The sequence below is a fragment of the Indicator indicator genome, chromosome 21 (assembly GCF_027791375.1).
Source record: "Indicator indicator isolate 239-I01 chromosome 21, UM_Iind_1.1, whole genome shotgun sequence".
NCBI classification, from domain to species: domain Eukaryota; kingdom Metazoa; phylum Chordata; class Aves; order Piciformes; family Indicatoridae; genus Indicator; species Indicator indicator.
The window spans coordinates 13599613-13621332 of record NC_072030.1 but is presented as its reverse complement, the minus strand read 5'-3'; the positions used below and the strand labels follow the sequence as shown (position 1 = coordinate 13621332).

The 21720-nt window shown below is 57.8% G+C and overlaps 2 protein-coding genes across 2 annotated transcripts; one reads left to right on the top strand and one right to left on the bottom strand.

Annotated features, from left to right (window-relative positions):
- Positions 1-681: 681 nt before the first annotated feature.
- Positions 682-12451, bottom strand: LOC128974246 (pepsin A-like). The gene is made up of 11 exons (XM_054390801.1): positions 12334-12451; positions 5567-5759; positions 3315-3386; positions 3086-3233; positions 2344-2461; positions 1985-2103; positions 1693-1892; positions 1336-1452; positions 1091-1229; positions 906-998; positions 682-819 (listed from the first exon to the last, which is right to left on the bottom strand). The coding sequence occupies exons 1-11, from the start codon at positions 12449-12451 to the stop codon at positions 682-684; spliced, it is 1455 nt and encodes a 484-aa protein (XP_054246776.1).
- Positions 12452-12470: 19 nt separating this feature from the next.
- VPS37C (VPS37C subunit of ESCRT-I) lies at positions 12471-19139 on the top strand. The gene is made up of 6 exons (XM_054390651.1): positions 12471-12503; positions 13378-13478; positions 14752-14867; positions 14967-15138; positions 15911-15993; positions 18144-19139. The coding sequence occupies exons 3-6, from the start codon at positions 14775-14777 to the stop codon at positions 18855-18857; spliced, it is 1062 nt and encodes a 353-aa protein (XP_054246626.1). The 5' UTR covers positions 12471-12503; positions 13378-13478; positions 14752-14774; the 3' UTR covers positions 18858-19139.
- Positions 19140-21720: the final 2581 nt, after the last annotated feature.

The window sequence follows — 21720 nt, the reverse complement described above, 5'->3', positions numbered from 1 at the left end:
ACTTTGTGCCCTCTGCCCCTTGGCCTGGCCCTGGGCACCACTCAGCAGAGTCTGGCCCCAGCCTCTTGCCCCCCACAGCTCCTTTAGCTCTTGCTGAGCATTGCTCAGCTCCCCTCTGGGGCTGCTCTTCTGCAGGCTCACCAGCCCCAGGGCTCTCAGCCTTTGCTGCTCACAGAGCTGCTCCAGGCCCCTCAGCATCTTCAGAGCCTCCCCTGGACTCTCTCCAGCAGTTCCCAGTCTCTCCTGAACTGGGGAGCCCAGAACTGGACCCAGGACTCCAGCTGTGGCCTGAGTGGGGCAGAGTAGAGGTGGAGAACAACCTCCCTTGCCCTGCTGGCCACACTCTTCTCCATGCCCCCAGACACCATTTGCCTTCTTGGCCACAAGGGCACGTTGCTGGCTCATGGGCAACTTGTTGCCTCCATGCACTGCCAGTCCTTTCTCCTTGGAGCTAATTTAGAGCAGCTAACCCCATCTGCCCACACACTGGTGCCCATGCCCAGGGACACGGTGGCAGTGCCAGAGTGGCTGGGGCAGCCCTTCCCCAAGAGTCGTGACGCAAAGGAGCTGCTTTATAGCTTTATTGTGCAGGCAATGGGAGCAGAGCAGGGGGGGAGGCTCAGTCCTGCCAGACACCAAGCTGGGGACAGCAGGGACGTACTGCTGGTCCTGAGGTGCAGCTCAGGACACGCTGGCCAGCCCCACCCTGTTGTTGTCCCTGTCGTAGATGCTGTAGTACTGGCGCAGGAAGACGTCCCCCAGGATCCAGAGGTCGCTGTCCATGCCTTCGAAGCCCAGGATGCAGGAGCCATCGCTTTGCTGCCAAGGACGGGGGGCACGGTGCTCAGCAGCTGCTGGAGCCTCTGCCCAAGCCCCCCCAGTGCCCTCCCCAGTGGGATGCTCACCTTGAGCACGTAGCTCTCAGGTGTCAGGCGGTAGGACTTGCCATGGATGCGGAAGGCAATGTCGGAGAGGAAGCGGATGGCGAAGCACATGACCTGTGCCACAGGGAGCTTAGTGACCACCCCAGGAGGGACCAGGTGCCCCAAGGAGCAGACCAGGGGTCCAGCTGCCCAGCCCAAGCCCTCACCTGGCCATTGGAGTCGGCACCAAGGAAGAACTGGATGCTGGGCAGGAATCTCTGGGGGACTACTATCCGTGAGGTGCCTGTGTCCAGGATGGCCTGGCAGCCCCCGAAGCAAGCGATGGGCAGGTCGTTGACAGTGACACTGGGCAGAGTGGCACAGGGTGAGGCTTCTGGACACGGCAGGAGGGGCTGCACCCCCTGTCAGCATCAAGGGAGGATGCCCAGCCCGGGGGCTGTGCCAGGCCTACCTCTGCATGCTGATTTGCCAGTAGGTTTGGGCAGAGAGGGGGATCCAGGTGATGCCATTGGAGGTGTACTTGGGGTCGATGGCACCAAAGAGGATAAAGCTGCCAGTGGCCTCTTTCCTGTGACAGGAAAGCTATCAGCTGAGGGCTCACCCAGCCCTCCCTCACCCCCCTACTGGCAGTGCCAGCCCCAAGGGGGCTTTGCTGCCATCCTCCTCTGCTGGTGTCAGTGCTGAGCCAGGTGCCCCAGGAGCCAGGGGCTGAGCTGGCATTGGTGCCCGGGCCCAGAGGCAGTCCTGTTGGGAGGCCATGGGAGCAAAGGTCTTCAGCAACAGCTGGGGCTCTCTGGACAGGGCTCACCTGGTCAGGTAGACAGAGAAGAGATTCTTTTCCACCAGCTTTTGTGCCATCATGTTGTCAAAGACAGGGGTGGCCTGGGAGGCAGAGATGCTGGGGTAAGCCAGCCCCAGGATGCTATCGAAGGGGGCCTGGGTGAAGACGTTCCCAGGCTCTGTCACAGACAGCCCAAAGATCTGGTTCCTGATGGTGATCTCATAGACCTGTGTGGGGAGAGGAGCAGAAGGAGAGGTGGTTTGGGGCTGTGGGTGGTGTGGCAGTGTGCCAGCTGGCAGGGCTGGCCAGGTGCCCTTACGGTGACAGTGTCGTAGCCCAGCACGCCGGTCATGCTGCCAGTGCCATAGGTGATGCTCAGAGATCTGTCGGTGCCCTCAAAGGTGGAGGACATGTTGGGGTTGAAGCGGTGGTGGTTGTCTGTGGGCACAGGAGGGAGAAGCTCAGGCTCTGCCCTGCCCTTGGGCACAGCTTTCCAGTGCCTCCCCCAGCACTCAGTGTCCTGGGGAAGAGCCAGGGCAGAGCTCTCCTCAGTTCGCAGCACCCCCAGAGCCAGGCAGGGCAGGGGACAGAGCCAGGCAGGGCAGGGGACTGAGCCAGCCTGGGCCTTCCCCAGCCTTCCCCCCTCTGCTGGTGGGCACAGGGCTGCTGGGCACTCACAGCAGGCAGAGCTGTTGCAGTAGATGGAGGGCACCCAGAGGTTGGCAGAGCCGGTGTCGAAGATCACAGTGAAGACCTGCCCTGGGGTCCCGATGGTGATGTTGCCGAAGTACTCATTCTGTGGGGGGGTGCAGAGGGCTCAGGGGGTGCAGAGGGGCTGCTGGGCTGGCACAGGGGCTGCTGGGATTGGGGAGAGCTTCCTGGGGTGGGAAATGAAAGGATCACAGAATCCTGTCCAGCTGCAGAAGACCTTTCAGATCCTCCACTCCAACTGATCTCCACCTCTGCCAAGTCTGCTGCTCACCCATGGCCCAGCTCCCTCAGCTGCTCCTCACCATTCCTCTTCTCCAGGCCCTTCCCCAGCTTCCTTGCCCTTCTCTGGACCTGCTCCAGCTCCTCAATGACCTTCTTGTGGTGAAAGGCTCAAATCTGACCCTAGCATTCCAGCTGTGGCCTCAGCAGTGTCCACTCCAGGGGCACAATCCCTGCCCTGCTCCTGCTGGCCACACTCTCACAGATCCAGGCCAGGCTGCTGGTGGCCTTCTTGGCCACCTGGGCACCCCCTGGCTCATCTCCAGCTGCTGTCACCAACCCCCCAGCTACAGGGTTAGGGGACAGGTAAGAGGCTGGTGGGGTGGGAAAGGAACAAGGGGTCCAAGGATGTGACTGGGGGACAGGCACAGGGCTGGTGCCCCCCTGGGCTGCCCCACAGGTGCCAGCCCCTGTGCCCTGCCATGCTCACGTCCATGTAGTTCCTCATGGCCTCTCTGTCACCATTGCTGGCAGCAAACTTGTCCTCCAGCCTGGCCTGCTGCTGCTGCAGGTAGGTCTCCAGCAAGCCCTTCTCCGTCAGGGTCTGCCTCAGGGACTTGCCCCTCCACAGAGGCACCCTGCAGGGACAGGACTCCTTCTGTCAGCAGGAGCCAGGCAGGGACAGGGGGCTGGGGGTCCTCAGGCACCCCAGTGCTCACCTGAACACACCACACTGGGCCAGGGCCACCAGGCTGAGGAGCAGAAGCAGCTTCAACATCTTCATCAGCACCCTGGGGAAAGGCTCAGATTGGACCCTCAGCCAGTTTGGTGCTGCTCCAGAACTTGGAGGAGAGGCTGGCAGCCACCAGGCTCTGCTGCCCTGCAGAGAGACCTGGCCAGGCTGGAGAGCTGGGGGAGAGGAACCTCCTGGAGATCACCCAGGGCAAGGGGAGGCTCCTGCCCCTGGGCAGGTGGAGTCCCTTCAGCCAGCAAGGGTAGGTGGAGGACTCACCAGGCTCTGCTGCAGTGCAGGGAAGCTCTCAGGCACTCTGGCTCGGGGTGGCTCAGGGACACAAGCAGCACTTGGAGGCTGTGGCTCTTCTGCACCTTCTGCATGTCCACTGTGGCTATTTAAAGGTCTCCAAAAGCTCTCCCCCCAGACAGGATGAGTCTTGGTCAAGGAAACAGCCTCCTTTGATCTCCTGCTCCTCACTGGCCTGGGACAACAGCTCCCATTCTGCCCTCTGAGTGTCACCTGCCCCACTGGCCCACAGCCATCCTCTGACCTTTCCCCACGCTGGGGGCTGCTCAGCTGGCAGGGGATCAAACACCACTCAACTGCCTGCCCAGGCTCTGTGCTTCCTGGGGCAGATCCATCAGCTCAGGAGGACTCAGGGGAGTTTATCTTATCAGTGATCAGCCCAGACCTGCATTTCCTTCTTTCCTGCCCTTTCCCTGCTCCTGGCCAGCCACCTGCCAGCAGCCCCCTCAGCCCTGCTTGCAGACAGGTCACATCCTCCCCAAAGCCACCTTGGCCAGCAGCCCTCTCCTTGCTGGGAGTCTTGGTGGCAGCAGGGCTGCAGCCAGCATGCAGGGGACATGCTCTGGAGGGTGTCCCTGTGGTAGGGAGCTGGGCTGCTGGGGCCAGCTCATTGCTGCTGCCTGCTCCAAACCCACAGCAGCCAGGCCCTTCCCTGTCACCTGGGCACAGGCTGGGGTTCAGTGACCAAAAAAAAAAAGGCTTTTTGGGAGGGTTCTCAATAAAAGCTTCAGCTCTGGAGTAGAAAGAGAATGGGAACTTGAGAGGGGATGTAGGAGGCACCTGGACAAAGAGCTGAAGGTGCAGAAACAAGACTGGATTTGTCCAGGGAGGGTCTTGGGTGCTTGAGCATCCGTGGAGATGGAGACACATCCCAGGATCCCAGGAGGGTGGTGTGGGCAGGGAGCTCTGGAGCTCAGCCAGTCCAAGCCCCCTGCTCCAGCAGGGCACCCACAGCAGCTTGCCCAGCAGCACAATGCCCACGGGGGGTTGCAAGCTCTCCACACAAGGACACTCCACAACCTCTCTGGCCAGCCTGCTCCAGCCCTCCAGCACCCTCACACCAAACAACTTTCTCCTCAGCTTCACCTGCAACCTCCTGGCTTCCACTTTGTGCCCTCTGCCCCTTGTCTAGGCCCCTTGTTAGACTGTCTGAAGATGCCAGTGTCCTTCCCTGGGCACCACACAGCTCTCAAGACACACTTGGCACCATCCTTCCCTTTAATCTTCATGGCTAATCCCTATGGCAAGGAGTTTGCTGGAGAAACATCCAGGCTTGGTCTTTCCTGGGCTGGGAGTGGCTCATGAGGATGGCTCCTGAGGTAAGGATCCTCTCCTCCCAGCACCTGCCTCTTGGCCTTATCCTCTAGCCCCTGTGCTGGTGACAGCATGATTTCATGGTGGCACCTCTCCCCTGAGCTCATTTCACCCAGGCTCCTTTCAGTCTTTACTATTATGGGCTTTAGAGCCCTCTGGGGATCTTCTGCCCCTCGGACCTTGAAGGCAGATGTGGTGTGAGCCATCCTGACACCCTTTCCAGCCTCATCCTCTGGGATGGGAGGGAGGAAGCAGCAGCACAAGCAGGCTGGTGTTGTCACAGATGAGTGTGGCTCTGGAGGCCACACTGCTGGGGACAGCCAGGCTCAGGATGCCATGGGAAGGGATCTAGAAGGCTCAGGCCAACGACTTGGTTCCTGACCTGAAGGTTTCCAACCTTGGCAGAGAAATGGAGGGCATGAGACATGCTGGGGCCTGGCAGAGGCTACCCTCTGAAGCGTGGGGAAGGGCCAAACCAAGCTGCAAAGAGCTCCAGACACGACCCTGCTGCATCCTCAGCAGGGCAGAGACAGCAGCCTGGGGAGGGCAGGGAGCAGGCAGTGCCTGGGGCACTCCCTGGGCACAGCTTGGGTGCTGCCTGCCCACGTTGGCCACCTGAGCTGGGTGGCCAAGGGGCAGTGGTTGGTCTGTTGTAGCTCTGCCTGGCAGCAGAGGGCACCAAACGATGTGGAGATGCCCTCTGTGCTCTCACAAAAGCAGATGGAGACCAGCGGGAAGCGAGGGGGATCTGGAGGCTTTTCCTTCTGCTTTGTCTGCTCCTGGGGCAGCTGTGGCTGGGTCAGGATCCCTGCTCCACAAAATTCCCAAAGGATGGCTCCCGTGTCCAGGAAATGTCAGATTTTGGTGTCTGAATGAGGCTGGAGGTGACTCTGTGTGTGCAGAGGCTCATGAGGAGCTTGGGTCATGCTAAAGCATTCCATGACAGAAGCCCCCAGCCCCAGAGCAGCCAGTCCAAGCCCCCTGCTCCAGCAGGGCACCCACAGCAGCTTGCCCAGCAGCACAATGCCCAGGGGGGGTTGGAAGCTCTCCACACAAGGACACTCCACAACCTCTCTGGCCAGCCTGCTCCAGCCCTCCAGCACCCTCACACCAAACAACTTTCTCCTCAGCTTCACCTGCAACCTCCTGGCTTCCACTTTGTGCCCTCTGCCCCTTGGCCTGGCCCTGGGCACCACTCAGCAGAGTCTGGCCCCAGCCTCTTGCCCCCCACAGCTCCTTTAGCTCTTGCTGAGCATTGCTCAGCTCCCCTCTGGGGCTGCTCTTCTGCAGGCTCACCAGCCCCAGGGCTCTCAGCCTTTGCTGCTCACAGAGCTGCTCCAGGCCCCTCAGCATCTCCAGAGCCTCCCCTGGACTCTCTCCAGCAGTTCCCAGTCTCTCCTGAACTGGGGAGCCCAGAACTGCACCCAGGACTCCAGCTGTGGCCTGAGTGGGGCAGAGGAGAGGAGGAGGAGAACCTCCCTTGCCCTGCTGGCCACACTCTTCTCCATGTCCCCAGGACACCATTGACCTTCTTGGCCACAAGGGCACATTGCTGGCTCATGGGCAACTTGTTATCCCCCAGCACTGCCAGGTCCTTCTCTGTGGAGCTGCTTCCTAGCAGGTCATCCCTCCCCTGTACTGCTGCAGGGGGTTGTTCTGGGTGTTACTGGTTATTACTGGAGGTAACTCAGAGGATTCCCTGAGCATGGTCATGAACAGCAGGAGATGGACACCTCCAAAACTACCTGGGGTCTAAGATGGGCCTTGAGTGGCAAATAAATCAACTCCTGGGTGTGGATCCCTGCTGGGAATGCAATGGCCACAAGGTCACAACCAAGTCCCCATCCGTGGAGGTGATCCAGAAATGTATGGCCATGGCACATGGGGTGCTGGGTTGGACTGGATGGTGCTCAGAGGCCACCTGGGGACACAAGTCAGTGGCCATGGGGGTGCTGGGTTGGACTGGATGGTGCTCAGAGGGCACCTGGGGACATGGGTCAGTGGCCATGGGGGTGCTGGGTTGGACTGGATGGTGCTCAGAGGGCACCTGGGGACATGGGTCAGTGGCCATGGGGGTGCTGGGTTGGACTGGATGGTGCTCAGAGGCCACCTGGGGACACAAGTCAGTGGCCATGGGGGTGCTGGGTTGGACTGGATGGTGCTCAGAGGCCACCTGGGGACACAAGTCAGTGGCCATGGGGGTGCTGGGTTGGACTGGATGGTGCTCAGAGGCCACCTGGGGACACAAGTCAGTGGCCATGGGGGTGCTGGGTTGGACTGGATGGTGCTCAGAGGCCACCTGGGGACACAAGTCAGTGGCCATGGGGGTGCTGGGTTGGACTGGATGGTGCTCAGAGGCCACCTGGGGACACAAGTCAGTGGCCATGGGGGTGCTGGGTTGGACTGGATGGTGCTCAGAGGCCACATGGGGACACAAGTCAGTGGCCATGGGGGTGCTGGGTTGGACTGGATGGTGCCCAGAGCCCACCTGGGGACACAAGTCAGTGGCCATGGGGGTGCTGGGCTCACTCTTGGGGCCAGGCAGGACCCCTGCAGAGTTTTCAGGCCTCCTGTGTGGGGAAGGCTCTGTGCTGACTCAGCTCAGGAATGGCCTTAACCAACTTTATCTGCACAGGGATAAAGCTGAGCCTGAAATCACCTCCTCAAGCTGGGCCTTATCTTGGTAAGCACAGATTAAGGCAGCAAACTTTCTCTCCCCAGTCCCTGCTCCTTCCTGTCCCTTCCCTGAAGTCACTGGTGGACATCAGGGTGGCTTTGTCAGCCCTGTCAGATGAAAGGCAACAGAGCAGAGAGAGCTCTGGGTTGAGGCTCCTGAGGGGCCCAAGCCCTTAGATTTGCTCTGAGGGATGAAGATTTGATTGAGCTCTCCAGCAGAGCCCACCAGAGATGTAGGCTGCTCCTGGCTAAACTGGTGGTGGGTGGACTCCTGCTGGGACAGGAGCTTGGAGCTGCTGTGGGGGAGCCTGGGTGGTGACTAAGAGCTTTGGGGACCTCAGGGTGAGGTTGGTAAATCAGTGAAGGCTCTTCTTTGGCCAGAGAGTGACCACACGGACCACAAAGCTTCCTGGCTGTAAAGAGCAAGTGGGAAATGGTTTGATTGTGGTGGGGAGAGGCAAGCAGTGGCCAGGAGTCCATCTGTGATGTGGTGGTGCTGACTGCAGGGGGCTTGGGGGCTGGACTGGATGACCTTTGGAGGTCCCTCCCAAGCCAAGCCATTCTCTGACTATCTGCTAATGCTGCAGCTCTGCTGAGCTGCTGATTAAGAGCTGGGTGAGGCTCAGAGAATGGTTCTTGAGTGGCTTGAGTCCTTTCCCTGCTGAGGAACACAGGTCACATTGTCTTCACCACCAGCATCACATCAGAAGATAAAAAGAACATTATCAGGGGTGGGTTGTTTTGTTTGGGTTTGGGTTTTCCCCCCCACCACACACCCCTTCTCCTTGGGAAAGCTTCCAAATTTTCCTTTTGACTCCTGGGCTCAGAAGGAACCTCCAACCCAAGCCACAAAGGGACTGGGCCAGATAATAAACAAAAGGTGAATTCTGAGCAAGGAGCAGGAACTGCAGAGCTCAGCCCTGCCCCCCGGGGGGGGGTTGTTTTCTTAGCCTTTCCCTGCCTGTGCACTGATTTGCTCTCCAGTCTTACACCCCCAGCCTCCACTGTGGGGCTGCAAAACAACATCACCTGCACGGATGGGGCTGGCATTGATCACAGAGGGACCCTGCAGATCCTGGAGCCCAACCCTTCCCCCAGCACTGCCAGGGCACCACCAACCCATGGCCCTCAGCACCACAGCTCCAGGGCTTGGGAACCCCTGCAGGGATGGGGACTCCACCACTGCCCTGGGCAGCCTGGGACAGGCCTTGACAAGGCTGAAGGACAACAAATTGTTCCTCATGTCCAACCTAAACCTCCCCTTGGGGCAGCTTGAGGCCATTCCCTCTTGCTTCTTGGGAAAAGAGACCAATTCCCACCTGGCTCCAGCCTCCTTGCAGGGAGCTGCAGAGAGCCAGAAGGTCTCCCCTCAGCCTCCTTTTCTCCAGGCTCAACACCCCCAGCTCCCTCAGCTGCTCCTCACCATTCCTCTTCTCCAGACCCTTCCCCAGCTTCCTTGCCCTTCTCTGGCCCTGCCCCAGCTCCTCAATGTCCTTGCAGCAAGGCACCAACCATCTCCTCACACCCCCGTGCCTGGGATCTCATGAGCCCTGTGGTTTCCCCTCCCAGCACCTCGTGAGGAGTGCTGTGGCCACCCCAGCAGCTTCCTTCCTCCCCCAGGAGCACAGAACCAGCTGCACCTCTCCTCCTGTGCCCCTTGTGGGGGACACATCCTGGAGGAGCTGGGTACAGCCCCACCAGCCCCAAATCTCCTCCTCTCACGGGGATGGATGCTCAAGGCGAAGAAATTGTTCTAACCTAATGTCTAACCTAAACCTGCCCTAGGGCAACTTGAGGTGGTTTCCTCTTGTCCTATCAGCCTTTGTGGCTGTCATCTGGTAAAGGAACTGTGTGGTGTGACCATGAAGCCACCTCTCCTACAAACAAAGGATGCCAGAGGAGGCCTCATCCTTCAGCATGACCCAGAAGGTGCCCAGTTATCACAGCTCTGATTGCTGGGCAACACCTTCAGAGAGTCAGAGAATGGCCAGGGTTGGAAGGCATCTCCAGAGGTCATCCAGTCCAACCCCCCTGCAGGCAGCAGGGACATCCTCCACTAGAGCAGGTTGCTCAGAGCCCTGTGGAGCCTGACCTTGAGTATCTCCAGGGAGGAAGCCTCAACCACCTCCCTGGGCAACCTGTTGCAGTGTTCCAGCACCCTCCTGGTGCAGGACTTGTTCCTCACATCCAGTCTAAATCTGCTCTGCTCTCATTTCCAGCCATTGTCTCTCACCCTGTCCCTCAGGCCTTTGCAAACAGTCCCTCTGCAGCCTCCTTGCAGCCCCCTTCAGCTACTGGAAGGCTGCTTTAAGGTCCTCCTGGAGCCTTCTCTTCTCCAGGCTGAACACCCCCAACTCCCTCAGCCTGTCCTTGTAGCAGAGGTGTTCCAGCTCCCTGCTCATTTTTGTGGCCCTCCTCTGGCCCCACTCCATCAGGTCTGGACCCACTTTATCCAGGCCAGGCTGGACCTGGCTTTGAGCAACCTGCTGTAGTGGAAGACATCCTTGCTAACTGCAGAGAGGTCAGAACTAGATGACCTTTGGAGGTCCCTTCCAACCCAAACACTCTTGGATTCTATGATCCTCTTAACCAGCCCTTCCACATCCTTCTCAATCAAAGCCTTGGAACTATTCTCATCACCCTATGGAAAGGTCAAGTCCCCATTCCTTGCAAAAAAAAAAAAAAAAACCCCAACAACCAACCACATGGGGTTTGACCTGCTTATCAACCACCCCCAGGAACAAATGGTCCTTGTTCAAAGGCCAGGGGACCTCTTGGGGTTCACATGACTCACATTGATTGTCCAACACTCCTCACGTGGTGCCTGGCCCCAGCAGAGGCCAGAGGTGCCCTTCCTGGAACATGTACCTGGGTGCCAGCACCTCTCTGAGTGCTGGGTGACCTTGCCCAGGCTCCTTGGTGGTGCTCAGCACTTCCAACGAGGCTCATCCAGCAAGGCAGAGGAGTTCTTCCCCTTCACTGAATCACACAGAGTTGCTGTGGCTGGGAAAGACCCAGCAAGAGCCAACTGCTGTCCTAAGAGCATCATGGCCATCAAACCACCTCCAGGTGCCTGCAGGGATGGGGACTCCACCACCTCTCTGGGCAGCCTGTTCCAAAGCCTGACCACCCTTCCAGCAAAGACATTTTTCCTAATGCTCAACCTTAACCTCCCCTGGGACAACCTGAGGCTGTTTCCTCTTGTCCTGTCACTTGTTCCTTGGGAAAAGACCCCAACCCCAACCTTGTCTCCAGTCTCCTTGCAGGGAGCTGCAGAGAGCCAGAAGGTCTCCCCTCAGCCTCCTTTTCTCCAGGCTCCACACCCCCAGCTCCCTCAGCTGCTCCTCCCCATTCCTGTTCTCCAGACCCTTCCCCAGCTTCCTTGCCCTTCTCTGGACCATCCTAACACAACCCTCAGGAGGCTTTCTGCAGAGGCTGATGTGCTCAGAGCTTTCTCTGCTGCTCAGGAACATCCCTGGCTCTCTTGAGGAAAGCCAGCACAAGTATTCCAGAGGGATTTGCTTTTATCTTCTGGTTCCAGGAAAAAAAAAAAAAAAACAAAACAAATGCTGTTCTATGGATTTGGGGCACATTGCTGAGGTCTGCATGAGCTGCCTGAGCATGGAGATATCTTAGCCCACTAATCACTAATGGGTTGATCACACATTATCTCACCCCTGCTGCTTCTCTCTCATAGATCCACAGAATGATTTGGGTTGGAAGAGACCTTTCAGATCATGGAGTCCAACCCTGGCAGGGCACCACCAACCCATGGCCCTCAGCACCACAGCTCCAGGGCTTGGAAACCCCTCCAGGGATGGGGACTGCACCACTGCCCTGGGCAGCCTGGGACAGGCCTTGACAACCCTCAAGGGCAACAAATTGCTCCTCATGCCCAACCTAAACCTGCCAGAGTCAGCTCATGTCGATAGCAACACGAAACGATTCTGCAGGCTGAGAGTTGTTCCAGGAAGGCATAAAAGAAAAACTCAATTAAGAGTCAATTATCAGGGAGGAAGCTGGGGGGGAAGGACCAGAAGAAAAGACATGGAGCTGTTGGAGCAGGGCCAGAGGAGGTCACAGCCGTCATGGGAGGGCTGGAAGCCCTCTGCTGTGAGCCAGGCTGAGAGAGTTGGGGTTGTGCAGCCTGGAGAAGAGAAGGCTCCAGGGACACCTTCTGGTGACATTTCAGTGCTTCAAGGAGACCTACAAGCTGGGGACAGACTTGTGAGCAGGGCCTGATGGGACAGGACAAGGACTGATGGTTTGGAACTAACAGAGGGAGATTGAGACTGGAGAGAAGGGAAAAATGTTTGACTCTGAGGGTGGTAAGAGCCTGTCCCTGGTTTCCCAGAGAGGTGGGAGCTGCCCCAGCCCTGGCACCACTGCAGGTCAGGTTGTGTGGGGCGCTGAGCAACCTGCTCTGGTGGGGGCTGTCCCTGCTGACTGCAGGGGGGTTGGACTAGACGAGCTTTAAAGGTCCCAAACCACCCAAAGCAGAGTGTTGAGGCAGCTCCTATGCAACTCTAACATGGAGGATGTGAGGGCTTGCGTGGGCCACAGCTCGAGGAGCACCCTCAGCAAAAGCCACAGTATTTATTAAAACACACAGGGTTCATTAAATTGCCACACAGTTGGTGTAAAACACAGCTCCTCCGCACGGCTGAACAACCTGAAACCCATCCCCGGCGGCCCTCCCGCCTCACCGCCACAAGATGGCGGCCACAAGATGGCGGCGGGAAGTGCCCTCAGGGCGAGGGGAGGGGGAATCGCCTCACCCCATCCCGCCCCGCCCCCCGGCGTGGCACCGCCCACTTCCGCCATCGCGCCGGAAGCAGGAAGCGCCCGGCGGAAAGAGGCTTCCGGATGCGCGGCGGTGAGTCCCCGGTATCGGGGTCATTCCCTCGAGTCTTGTGAGGGAAGGGGCGCCTGGTCCCGCTGCTCTCCCCGACGTTCGCAGCCCCTCAGCTGGGTGGTTGAAGCCCTGACCCCGCCGGGACCTTCGGGAGCGGGGCTGAACTCGGCCAGGCCATGCCTTGTACCGGCAGTCGCTCTGTAGGCCACAGCCTGCCAGCTGCCGTCCCCTACACCTCCCAGGAGAAGCTCTGCGTTGGCAGAGCAGTCTCTGCCGTGTCCTAGCTGGAGGGTGAACCCAGGCACTCCCCGCACCTGGCTTTCCCGGTGTGGCGGAACACGGAGGCCTTAGGCGGGGCTCCCCGGGGCTGAGGTTGGGGGGTTCCCTAACGCGGTGGGGGCAATGAACGGGGTGCAGCAGTCCTGCGAGCAGCTCTTCTCGGTGCCTTTCTGAGGCGTGAGGGCCTGTGCATTGCCTCTTGGAGAGGCAAAGTGTCACTTCGCTGCCATGCCTTGCCAGAACACTGTTAAAAAACGGTGAGATACATGAGGCCAGAGTCCATGCCCTGTGCTGGAGCAGGGGCGCTGCCCAGCCCTTTGTATCCACTCTCTTCAGGGCCCTTTGGGTGTTTTCTACAGGCCATCCACGACCTCCATCCCCACATGGCAGCAGAGGCTGAGCATCCCATTTGCCACTATTCCTGATCTCCCTGTTTTACTCTCTGTTTTAGTGAGTTAATTTCTGTTTGGAGAGGGATGGTACATCCATACATATGTACTAAGGGAACTGATTTCCCAGCTTTTAGGTGGTTGTTGCTGGGACAAGTTTGGCTGGATCCTGGGTGAAGGGATTTGGTAACACTGAGCCTCACCTTCTCGTGCTATGTTCTCTGCAGAGGCTGATGCAACCTCCCTGGAGTGATAGCATTGGGATGTTCCACCTGGGTGAGAGGTAGAAAAGCCACCAGCAATTAGGACAACGCTGGAATCCCTGTTGGTATGTCCCTTTCACTGTCAGCAGTGCCTTGCTCACCTGGTGTATTCCTGTGTTACTGTGGGCAGCAAGGGGAAGGAGGGGATTTTGGCCATCTGCTCCTCTCTGCTGAGACCCAACCTGCAGTACTGGAGTCAGCTCTGGAGTCCTCAGCACAGCAGAGACAGGGACCTGTTGGAGTGGGGTCAGAGGAGGCCACAGCAGTCATGGGAGGGCTGGAAGCCCTCTACTGTGAGGCCAGGCTGAGAGAGTTGAGGTTGTTCAGCTTGGAGAAGAGAAGGCTCCAGGGAGACCTTCTGGTGGCCCTGCAGAGCTTAAAGACGACCTGTAAGATGCAGACAGACTTTTGAGCAGGGCCCTTTGTGACAGGACAAGGCCTGATGGTTTGGAACTAACAGAGGGAGATTGAGACTGGAGAGAAGGGAGAAATGTTTGACCCTTGAGGGTGGTGAGAGCCTGTCCCAGGGTGCCCAGAGAGGTGGGAGCTGCCCCAGCCCTGGCACCACTGCAGGTCAGGTTGTGTGGGGCTCTGAGCAACCTGCTCTGGTGGGGGCTGTCCCTGCTGACTGCAGGGGGGCTTGGACTAGATGAGCTTTGCAGGTCCCTTGAACCCAAACCTTTCCATGATGTGTGATTATTTGGAATGGACACAGAGCAGGTCCTTTCCCTGATTTCAGTGCTGTTGCTCCCATTTTTCAAAGCCCAAGTGTGGCTCCTGAGGCTGCAGCCACCACTTCACGTTTCCTGAGCACAGCAGCAGTGAGGGCAGCGATGGCACCACGTGGCTTGAAAGGAAAACACACAGAAAGGAAACACAGCAGCTGGGGTGGGAGCTGAGGGGCCTGGAGAGGTGATGAAGCACGAGAAGGCCTAGGTGGCCACAGTGGTCCCATGTGTGCTGTGGGTGTGGCTGGACACAAGCAGATACCAGAGCTTTGCTCTTTGAGTCTGGAATGGGACCCTGTGGTGAGAGCCAAGTGGGGTCTGAGAGGCAGGGGAACACTGGGTGGCTGTGAGTAGGTGATTCCTTGACAGAATTGTCTGGCACATAGACCAAATCCCTCTAAAAATGCTCTGAGAAGGGGGAAACAAATCAGTTGGCCAGGAGCACAGAGGAGCTGGGTCTTGTTTTGCCTCTCCCTCTGCCCTCCATACCTTCAGAGCACAGAGGAACCCCCTCAGGCTGGGTTTAAATCCCTAACAGGATTAGTTCCTATTTGCACTTGGCTTTAGCAAAACCTCCTCTTGGAGCTGGTTGCCTTTCCCTGCTCCTTAGAAGTCTGCAGCCTCTCCAGGAGGATGGACACCCTGAGGAACCGGACGGTGGAGGAGCTCCAGGAGCTGCAGGAGAACGCTGAGGAGATCGAGCGCCTGGCCCTGGAGTCCCAGGAGGTATTCTGGGGACAGCAGGAAGCAGCCTGGCCTTGGGTAGCACCTCACCTCTGGTGTCTGATGCCATGAGTCCCATCACTCTGCTGTCTCCTCCTGCAGGTTCAGGAGCTGCAGCTGGAAAGGGAGATGGCCCTGGCTGCCAACAGGAGCTTGGCTGAGCAGAACCTGAAGTTCCAGGCGCCGCTGGAGGCAGGACGCTCCGACCTCTCCAACAAGTATGAGGAGCTGCAGAAGCTGGCTGAGAGGTGCAAAGAGCAGAAGGCCAAGCTGGGTGAGTGTCTGTAAACCTTCCTTTTCTCCTTCTGCCTGCCTTGGCCATGCTGAGCACAGAAACTCTCGAGGGTGGTGGCAGAGAGGGCTCTGCTGTGTATAAAGTTCTTCTGTTTCCTGGGCACTTAGTTGGACACATCAAGGATGCTTATCCCAACTGCTGCAGCCATGGAAATCTGAGGTTCTTGCTTCTCTAGATCTCCTGCCACCAAGAGAATGCAAGGAGAAGGGCCAAAGAAAGGCAATGAAGTCAGAGTAGGTTCTAGAGCATAAGTCTTGGGGCAGCTGAGGGACCTGTGGTTGTTCAGCCTGGAGAAGAGGAGGCTGAAAGGAGACCTGGTTCTCCCCAGCTCCCTGCAAGGAGGCTGGAGCCAGCTGGGGGTTGGTCGCTTCTGCCAAGGAACAAGTGACAGGACAAAAGGGAATGGCCTCAAGTTGCCCCAGGGCAGGTGTAGGTTGGACATGAGGAACAACTTGTTGCCCTTGAGGGTTGTCAGGGCCTGTCCCAGGCTGCCCAGGGCAGTGGTGCAGTCCCCATCCCTGGAGGGGTTTCCAAGCCCTGGAGCTGTGGTGCTGAGGGCCATGGGTTGGTGGTGCCCTGGCAGTGCTGGGGGAAGGGTTGGGCTCCATGATGTGAAAGGTCTCTTCCAACCCAACCCATTCTGTGATCCTGTAACAGTTTCCAAGGCAGGAAAGGGAGGTTGCAGCAGATCTGGATGCTGCTGATTTTCCTCTGTCCCATGTTTATTGTTTCTGTTCTCTTTGTTTCCCAGAGAAGTTTTCAGCAGCACTGCGTCCTCAGACCTTGCTGGATCTGCTCCAGGTGGAAAGCCAGAAAATTGAAGAGGAGTCTGAGGTGAGCTGCAGGCTTAAATCCATGAAAAACTCATGGAATGATTGAACTGTTTTGGTTGGAAGAGGCCTTTAAGATCGAGTCCAACTGTTCCAGAGCCTGAAAAACCTTTTGGGAAAGAAATTGTTCCTTATGTCCAACCCAAACCTCCCCTGGCATAATTTCAGGCCTCTTGTCCTGTCACTTGTTCCTTGGCAGGAGAGCCCAACCCCCACCTGGCTCCAGCCTCCTTGCAGGGAGCTGCAGAGAGCCAGAAGGTCTCCCCTCAGCCTCCTTCTCTCCAGGCTCAACACCCCCAGCTCCCTCAGCTGCTCCTCCCCATTCCTGTTCTCCAGACCCTTCCCCACCTTTGTTACCCTTCTCTGGACCTGCTCCAGCTCCTCAATGTCCTTCTTGGAGTGAGAGGCCCAAAACTGACCCCAGGATTCCAGCTGTGGCCTCCCCTGTGCCCACTCCAGGGGGACAATCCCTGCCCTGCTCCTGCTGGCCACACTCTTGCTGATCCAGGCCAGGCTGCTGGTGGTCTTCATGGCCAGCAAGTGATTCCAGTTCAAGTGATTAGTCCTCAAAGACTTGTAATTGCATTTCCAAAGCTAATCCCTTAAAACAGGGATCAGTTCTTTGTCATTTGGCCCTTCTTGCTCAAAAAACAAAAATTGGATTGCTCTTGGTTTGCTTGTGGCTGGTGTGATGGTCTCTGGGTGAGGCATAAAGCCTAAGCTGTGCTTGAGGTGAAGTGGAAGGAGGCAATGCTGAATCCATGGTTTTCCTTCTCCCTCTCTTTCCTCTTCCTCCTCGCCTCTTTCTTTCTTCCCCCTCCTCTCCTCTCCTCTCCTCTTTCTTTCTTCCCCCTCCTCTCCTCTCCTCTTTCTTTCTTCCCCCTCCTCTCCTCTCCTCTTTCTTTCTTCCCCCTCCTCTCCTCTCCTCTTTCTTTCTTCCCCCTCCTCTCCTCTCCTCTTTCTTTCTTCCCCCTCCTCTCCTCTCCTCTTTCTTTCTTCCCCCTCCTCCTCTCCTCTTTCTTTCCTCTCCTCTCCTCTTTCTTTCTTCCCCCTCCCTCTCCTCTCCTCTTTCTTTCTTCCCCCTCCCTCTCCTCTCCTCTTTCTTTCTTCCCCCTCCCTCTCCTCTCCTCTTTCTTTCTTCCCCCTCCCTCCCTCTCCTCTCCTCTTTTTCTTCCCCCTCCCTCCCTCTCCTCTCCTCTTTCTTTCTTCCCCCTCCCTCCCTCTCCTCTCCTCTTTCTTTCTTCCCCCTCCCTCCTCCTCCTCCTCTCCTCTCTCTCCCCTCCTCTCTCCTCCCTCTCCTCTCTCCTCCCTCTCCTCTCTCCTCCCTCTCCTCTCTCCTCACTCTCCTCTCTCCTCCCTCTCCTCTCTCTTCCCTCTCCTCTCTCTTCCCTCTCCTCTCTCCTCCCTCTCTCCTCCTCCCTCTCCTCTCTCCTCCCTCTCTCTCTCCTCCCTCCCTCTCTCCTCCCTCTCCTCTTCTCCTCCCCCTCCCCTCCCTCTCCTCTCCTCCTCTCCTCTCTCCTCCCTCTCCCCTCCCTCCCTCTCCTCTCTCCTCCCTCTCCTCTCTCCTCCCTCTCCTCTCTCCTCCCTCTCCTCTCTCCTCCCTCTCCTCTCTCCTCCCTCTCCTCTCTCCTCCCTCTCCTCTCTCCTCCCTCTCCTCTCTCCTCCCTCTCTCTCTCCCTCCTCTCTCCTCCCTCTCCTCTCTCCTCCCTCTCCTCTCTCCTCCCTCTCCTCTCTCCTCCCTCTCCTCTCTCCTCCTCTCCTCTCTCCTCCCTCTCCTCTCTCCTCCCTCTCCTCTCTCCTCCCTCTCCTCTCTCCTCCCTCTCCTCTCTCCTCCCTCTCCTCTCTCCTCCCTCTCCTCTCTCCTCCCTCTCCTCTCTCCTCCCTCTCCTCTCTCCTCCCTCTCCTCTCTCCTCCCTCTCCTCTCTCCTCCCTCTCCTCTCTCCTCCCTCTCCTCTCTCCTCCCTCTCCTCTCTCCTCCCTCTCCTCTCTCCTCCCTCTCCTCTCTCCTCCCTCTCCTCTCTCCTCCCTCTCCTCTCTCCTCCCTCTCCTCTCTCCTCCCTCTCCTCTCTCCTCCCTCTCCTCTCTCCTCCCTCTCCTCCCTCTCCTCCCTCTCCTCTCTCCTCCCTCTCCTCTCTCCTCCCTCTCCCCTCTCAGAAAATGGCTGAGAAGTTCCTGGAGGGTGAGGTGACCCTGGAGACCTTTCTGGAGCAGTTCTCCCTCATGAGGAAGCTTTCCCACCTGCGCCGGGTCCGAGTGGAGAAGCTGCAGGAGGTCCTGAGGAAGTCGGAGGGATCGCAGGAGCCTGTGAGGGACTCACAACCACCTCCTCCTCCTCCTCCTCCTGCCATACCTGGACCCAGCGACCCCCCACAACCACAGCCCTTCCCTCTGCCCTACAGCCCAGCCCCAAACCTGCCAGCAGGCCCCACAGCCCATGGAGCTCTGCCTGCTGCTCCTTTCTCCGGCTCCCCGGTCGCCGTGGGACACGTCGCCTCCTCCCAGCCCAGCCCCCAGCCCTCCTTTCCCTACAAACCTCCCCCAGCTGCTGGGTACCCTCCAGCACAGGCTGCTGACTATCCCAAACCCCCCTCAGGAGGCTCATCTTCAGCTCCAGTCTATGCCTGGTCTCCATCCAGGGGCCCACCTCCCCCCTCCCCCTTTCCTGCCCCTTCTCCTCCACCACCCAGACCTGTCTACCCTCCCTACTACCCCCCTGGGGCAGCAAGACCTCAGTGCCCCTACCCAACCCAACCCCCTCTTCCTAATTTCCCAATCCCCTCACAACCTCCTTACCCTCCTGGACACCCCCAACCCTTTGGGTACCCTCCACCTCCAAACCCTCAACGTCCTCCTTGGCCTGGCTACTAAATCCAGCCCCCTGGGGGAGCATCCTCCACTGCTCCCTCCACGTTGTGTGGACTGAGGAAGAAGAGCTTCACTCTTCCACCCATCAGAGCAGAAGCATTAAGCAGGAGAAGAGAGTGAGTGGCTCTGGGGGTGGTTGGAGAGGCTGCTGTGTCCCCCACCATGGGCTCTGACTCTTTGGAGTTGTGTTTGGGATGATGGCTCATGGGCTGAAGTGGCCCAGATGGGCTCACCCAGGCTCTGGGGTGATAGCCAGGAACCTGGGAACGACTTGCACTGCTGGCAGCCACCATGACACTGGACCCCCCCCCTTTGTCTGAGAGAGTGAGAGGGTTGTGATACCACCCTCAGCCTTCCCACAGCTCCTGAAGACACAGGGTGGGGGTGGGGGGACACTGACAGCATTTCTGACACAAAAATCCTCCCCGCTCTCCAAGGAGACCTCCCTGGAAGCAAAAAGGCAGAGCCAGACTTGGAGATGTGTCTCTCTGGGTCCAGCCTCCTACCACTGCTGCTGTTCAGCCCAGGAGCCTTTTCCCACTGACCTTAGGACTCTGCCTCACCGAGGACACAGAGAGCTCTGGAAGCTTCCCAGAGTTCCACACATGGATTTTTTTTTTTTTCCCCCCTGTGCTTTTGAGGGCAACCTGGGCTGCCACCACGAGCTGCTGCTGCTGCTTTTTGAGTCACAGGAATCAAAAGCAGAAATGGCAGCTTCCTGTGGCCCCCTCCCAACCCTGTGCTGCCCCAGTTTGGGGGTGGGGGGGGGTGGGGGAGGGCAGGGTGGTTATTTTTGGGGGTCCTCCAACCTTCCCTTCTCAGGAAACACTTGGTAACAGAGGGAATGATGGGATGTTGATGGGATTTGCTTTGCTCAGCACTTTATCCTAGGAATCCTGCCTGTATCCCTGTAAGTTATTTATAAGGAGCCATTACTAATGGACTAGGAGGAGGCAAATGCTTTGGGGAGGGAGGTGGGAGGGGAACAATTCCATAGCTGTGGTTAATTGCAGTAATAAAACTTGATGAATTGCTGGTGGGCTCACCCGTGCTTGCCTTGGGAAGTGCTGGGGCCTCCAGCAGACACTCAGCATTGATCTCCTGATCTTCTCCTGGCCTCCTCCAACCAACTTCCTCTTGCTTGGGTCGATAAAACCTTTTACCCTCTGCCAAGGAACAAGTGGCAGGACAAGAGGAAATGACCTCCAGTTGCCCCAGGGGAGGTTTAGGTTGGGCATGAGGAATAATTTGTTGCCCTTGGGGGCTGTCAAGGCCTGTCCCAGGCTGCACAGGGCAGTGGTGGAGTCCCCATCCCTGGAGGGGTTTCTGAGCTGTGGTGCTGAGGGCCATGGGTTGGTGGTGCCCTGGCAGTGCTGGGGGAAGGGTTGGACTCCATGACCTTGAAGGCCTTTTCCAACCTAAACTATTCTGTGATTCTTGCAGGCCCATCCTCTCCCAGCTCCTCTTTGCTGCTCTCATTTCCACCTTCCCTAAGGAGCCTGTTTGGATCAGGCTCTTTTGCATCTCCCTCTGGCACCATCCTGCCCTTTCTCTCCCTGACCAGGAGGTTGAAGGTCCAAGGAACAGCACTGAGTAGTGTGGGACAGAAGAGAGCAAGCCATAATTACTAGGAAAAAAAAAAACCAAAGACCAATTTAATGACAACAATTATTGCTTATTAAATATCTCTGACTTCTTCTCACCACTTCTACCTTCCTCACAGCCACCCTTTGAGCTTCCCAAATCCTCCTGTCCCACACAAACAGCCAAGCACTTGTCTCTGGAGCTCCAGCTCCTTCAGGACCCAGCTGATGGCATCTCAGTCTTTCTCCTGAAGCTCAGGAGAAAGATTTTGCTTTCAGCCCAGCCCAGGTGGGAGGAGGAAGAGGAGGAGGAGTGTGTAGTTATCTCAGTTTTGAGAGCCAGAGAAGCCAGCAGACCCTCTCTGAGCAACCCTGAGCCTGGTGGTTCTGCTCTCAGTACAGGTTTGAACCTTGCTGTGACCCAGCTGCTGCTTAGACTCCCACAAATGGCTAAAAAAAAATTCCCCCCTGCCTCACACTCTCCCATGGGAGAGCCTCAAATCCAGAGGAAGCTCCTCAGAAAGGTGCTGGGGTAGTGGGGTGCAAGCCAAAGCTGAGCTGGGATGGGTTGAAGCAGAGCTTGGATGGGTTGGAGCTGAGTGGGGATGGGTTAGAGCCCGGCTGGGCTGGATTGGAGCTGAGCTGGGATGGGTTGAAGCTGGGCTGGGTTAAAGCTGAGCTGGGTTAAAGCTGAGCTGGGATGGATTGGAGCTGAGCTGGGATGGGTTGAAGCTGGGCTGGGTTAAAGCTGAGCTGGGATGGATTGGAGCTGAGCTGGATGGGTAAGCTGAGCTGGGTTAAAGCTGAGCTGGGATGGATTGGAGCTGAGCTGGGATGGGTTGAAGCTGAGCTGGGTTAAAGCTGAGCTGGGATGGATTGGAGCTGAGCTGGGATGGGTTGAAGCTGAGCTGGGTTAAAGCTGAGCTGGGATGGATTGGAGCTGAGCTGGGATGGGTTGAAGCTGAGCTGGGTTAAAGCTGAGCTGGGATGGATTGGAGCTGAGCTGGGCTGGGTTGAAGCTGGGCTGGGTTAAAGCTGAGCTGGGATGGGTTGGAGCTGAGCTAGGATGGGTTGAAGCTGAGCTAGGATGGGTTAAAGTTCAGCTGGGCTGGGTTGGAGCTGAGCTGGGATGGGTTGAAGCTGGGCTGGGTTAAAGCTGAGCTGGGATGGATTGGAGCTGAGCTGGGATGGGTTGGAGCTGAGCTAGGATGGGTTAAAGTTCAGCTGGGATGGGTTGAAGCTGGGCTGGGTTAAAGCTGAGCTGGGATGGATTGGAGCTGAGC

What these genes read in the sequence shown, in the direction of transcription:
- LOC128974246 (XM_054390801.1), bottom strand. Translation starts at nt 12,451, where the DNA reads ATGGCGGAAGTGGGCGGTGCCACGCCGGGGGGCGGGGCGGGATGGGGT. An exon ending in CCCTTGGCCACCCAGCTCAG is followed by an intron (nt 3,387 to 5,566) that starts GTGGCCAACGTG and finishes GCCTTTCCCCAG; the next exon opens with GGTGCTGATGAAGATGTTGA. An exon ending in TGGCAAATCAGCATGCAGAG is followed by an intron (nt 1,230 to 1,335) that starts GTAGGCCTGGCA and finishes CACTCTGCCCAG; the next exon opens with TGTCACTGTCAACGACCTGC.
- VPS37C (XM_054390651.1), top strand. Translation starts at nt 14,775, where the DNA reads ATGGACACCCTGAGGAACCGGACGGTGGAGGAGCTCCAGGAGCTGCAG. An exon ending in TGGCCCTGGAGTCCCAGGAG is followed by an intron (nt 14,868 to 14,966) that starts GTATTCTGGGGA and finishes CTCCTCCTGCAG; the next exon opens with GTTCAGGAGCTGCAGCTGGA. An exon ending in AAATTGAAGAGGAGTCTGAG is followed by an intron (nt 15,994 to 18,143) that starts GTGAGCTGCAGG and finishes CTCCCCTCTCAG; the next exon opens with AAAATGGCTGAGAAGTTCCT.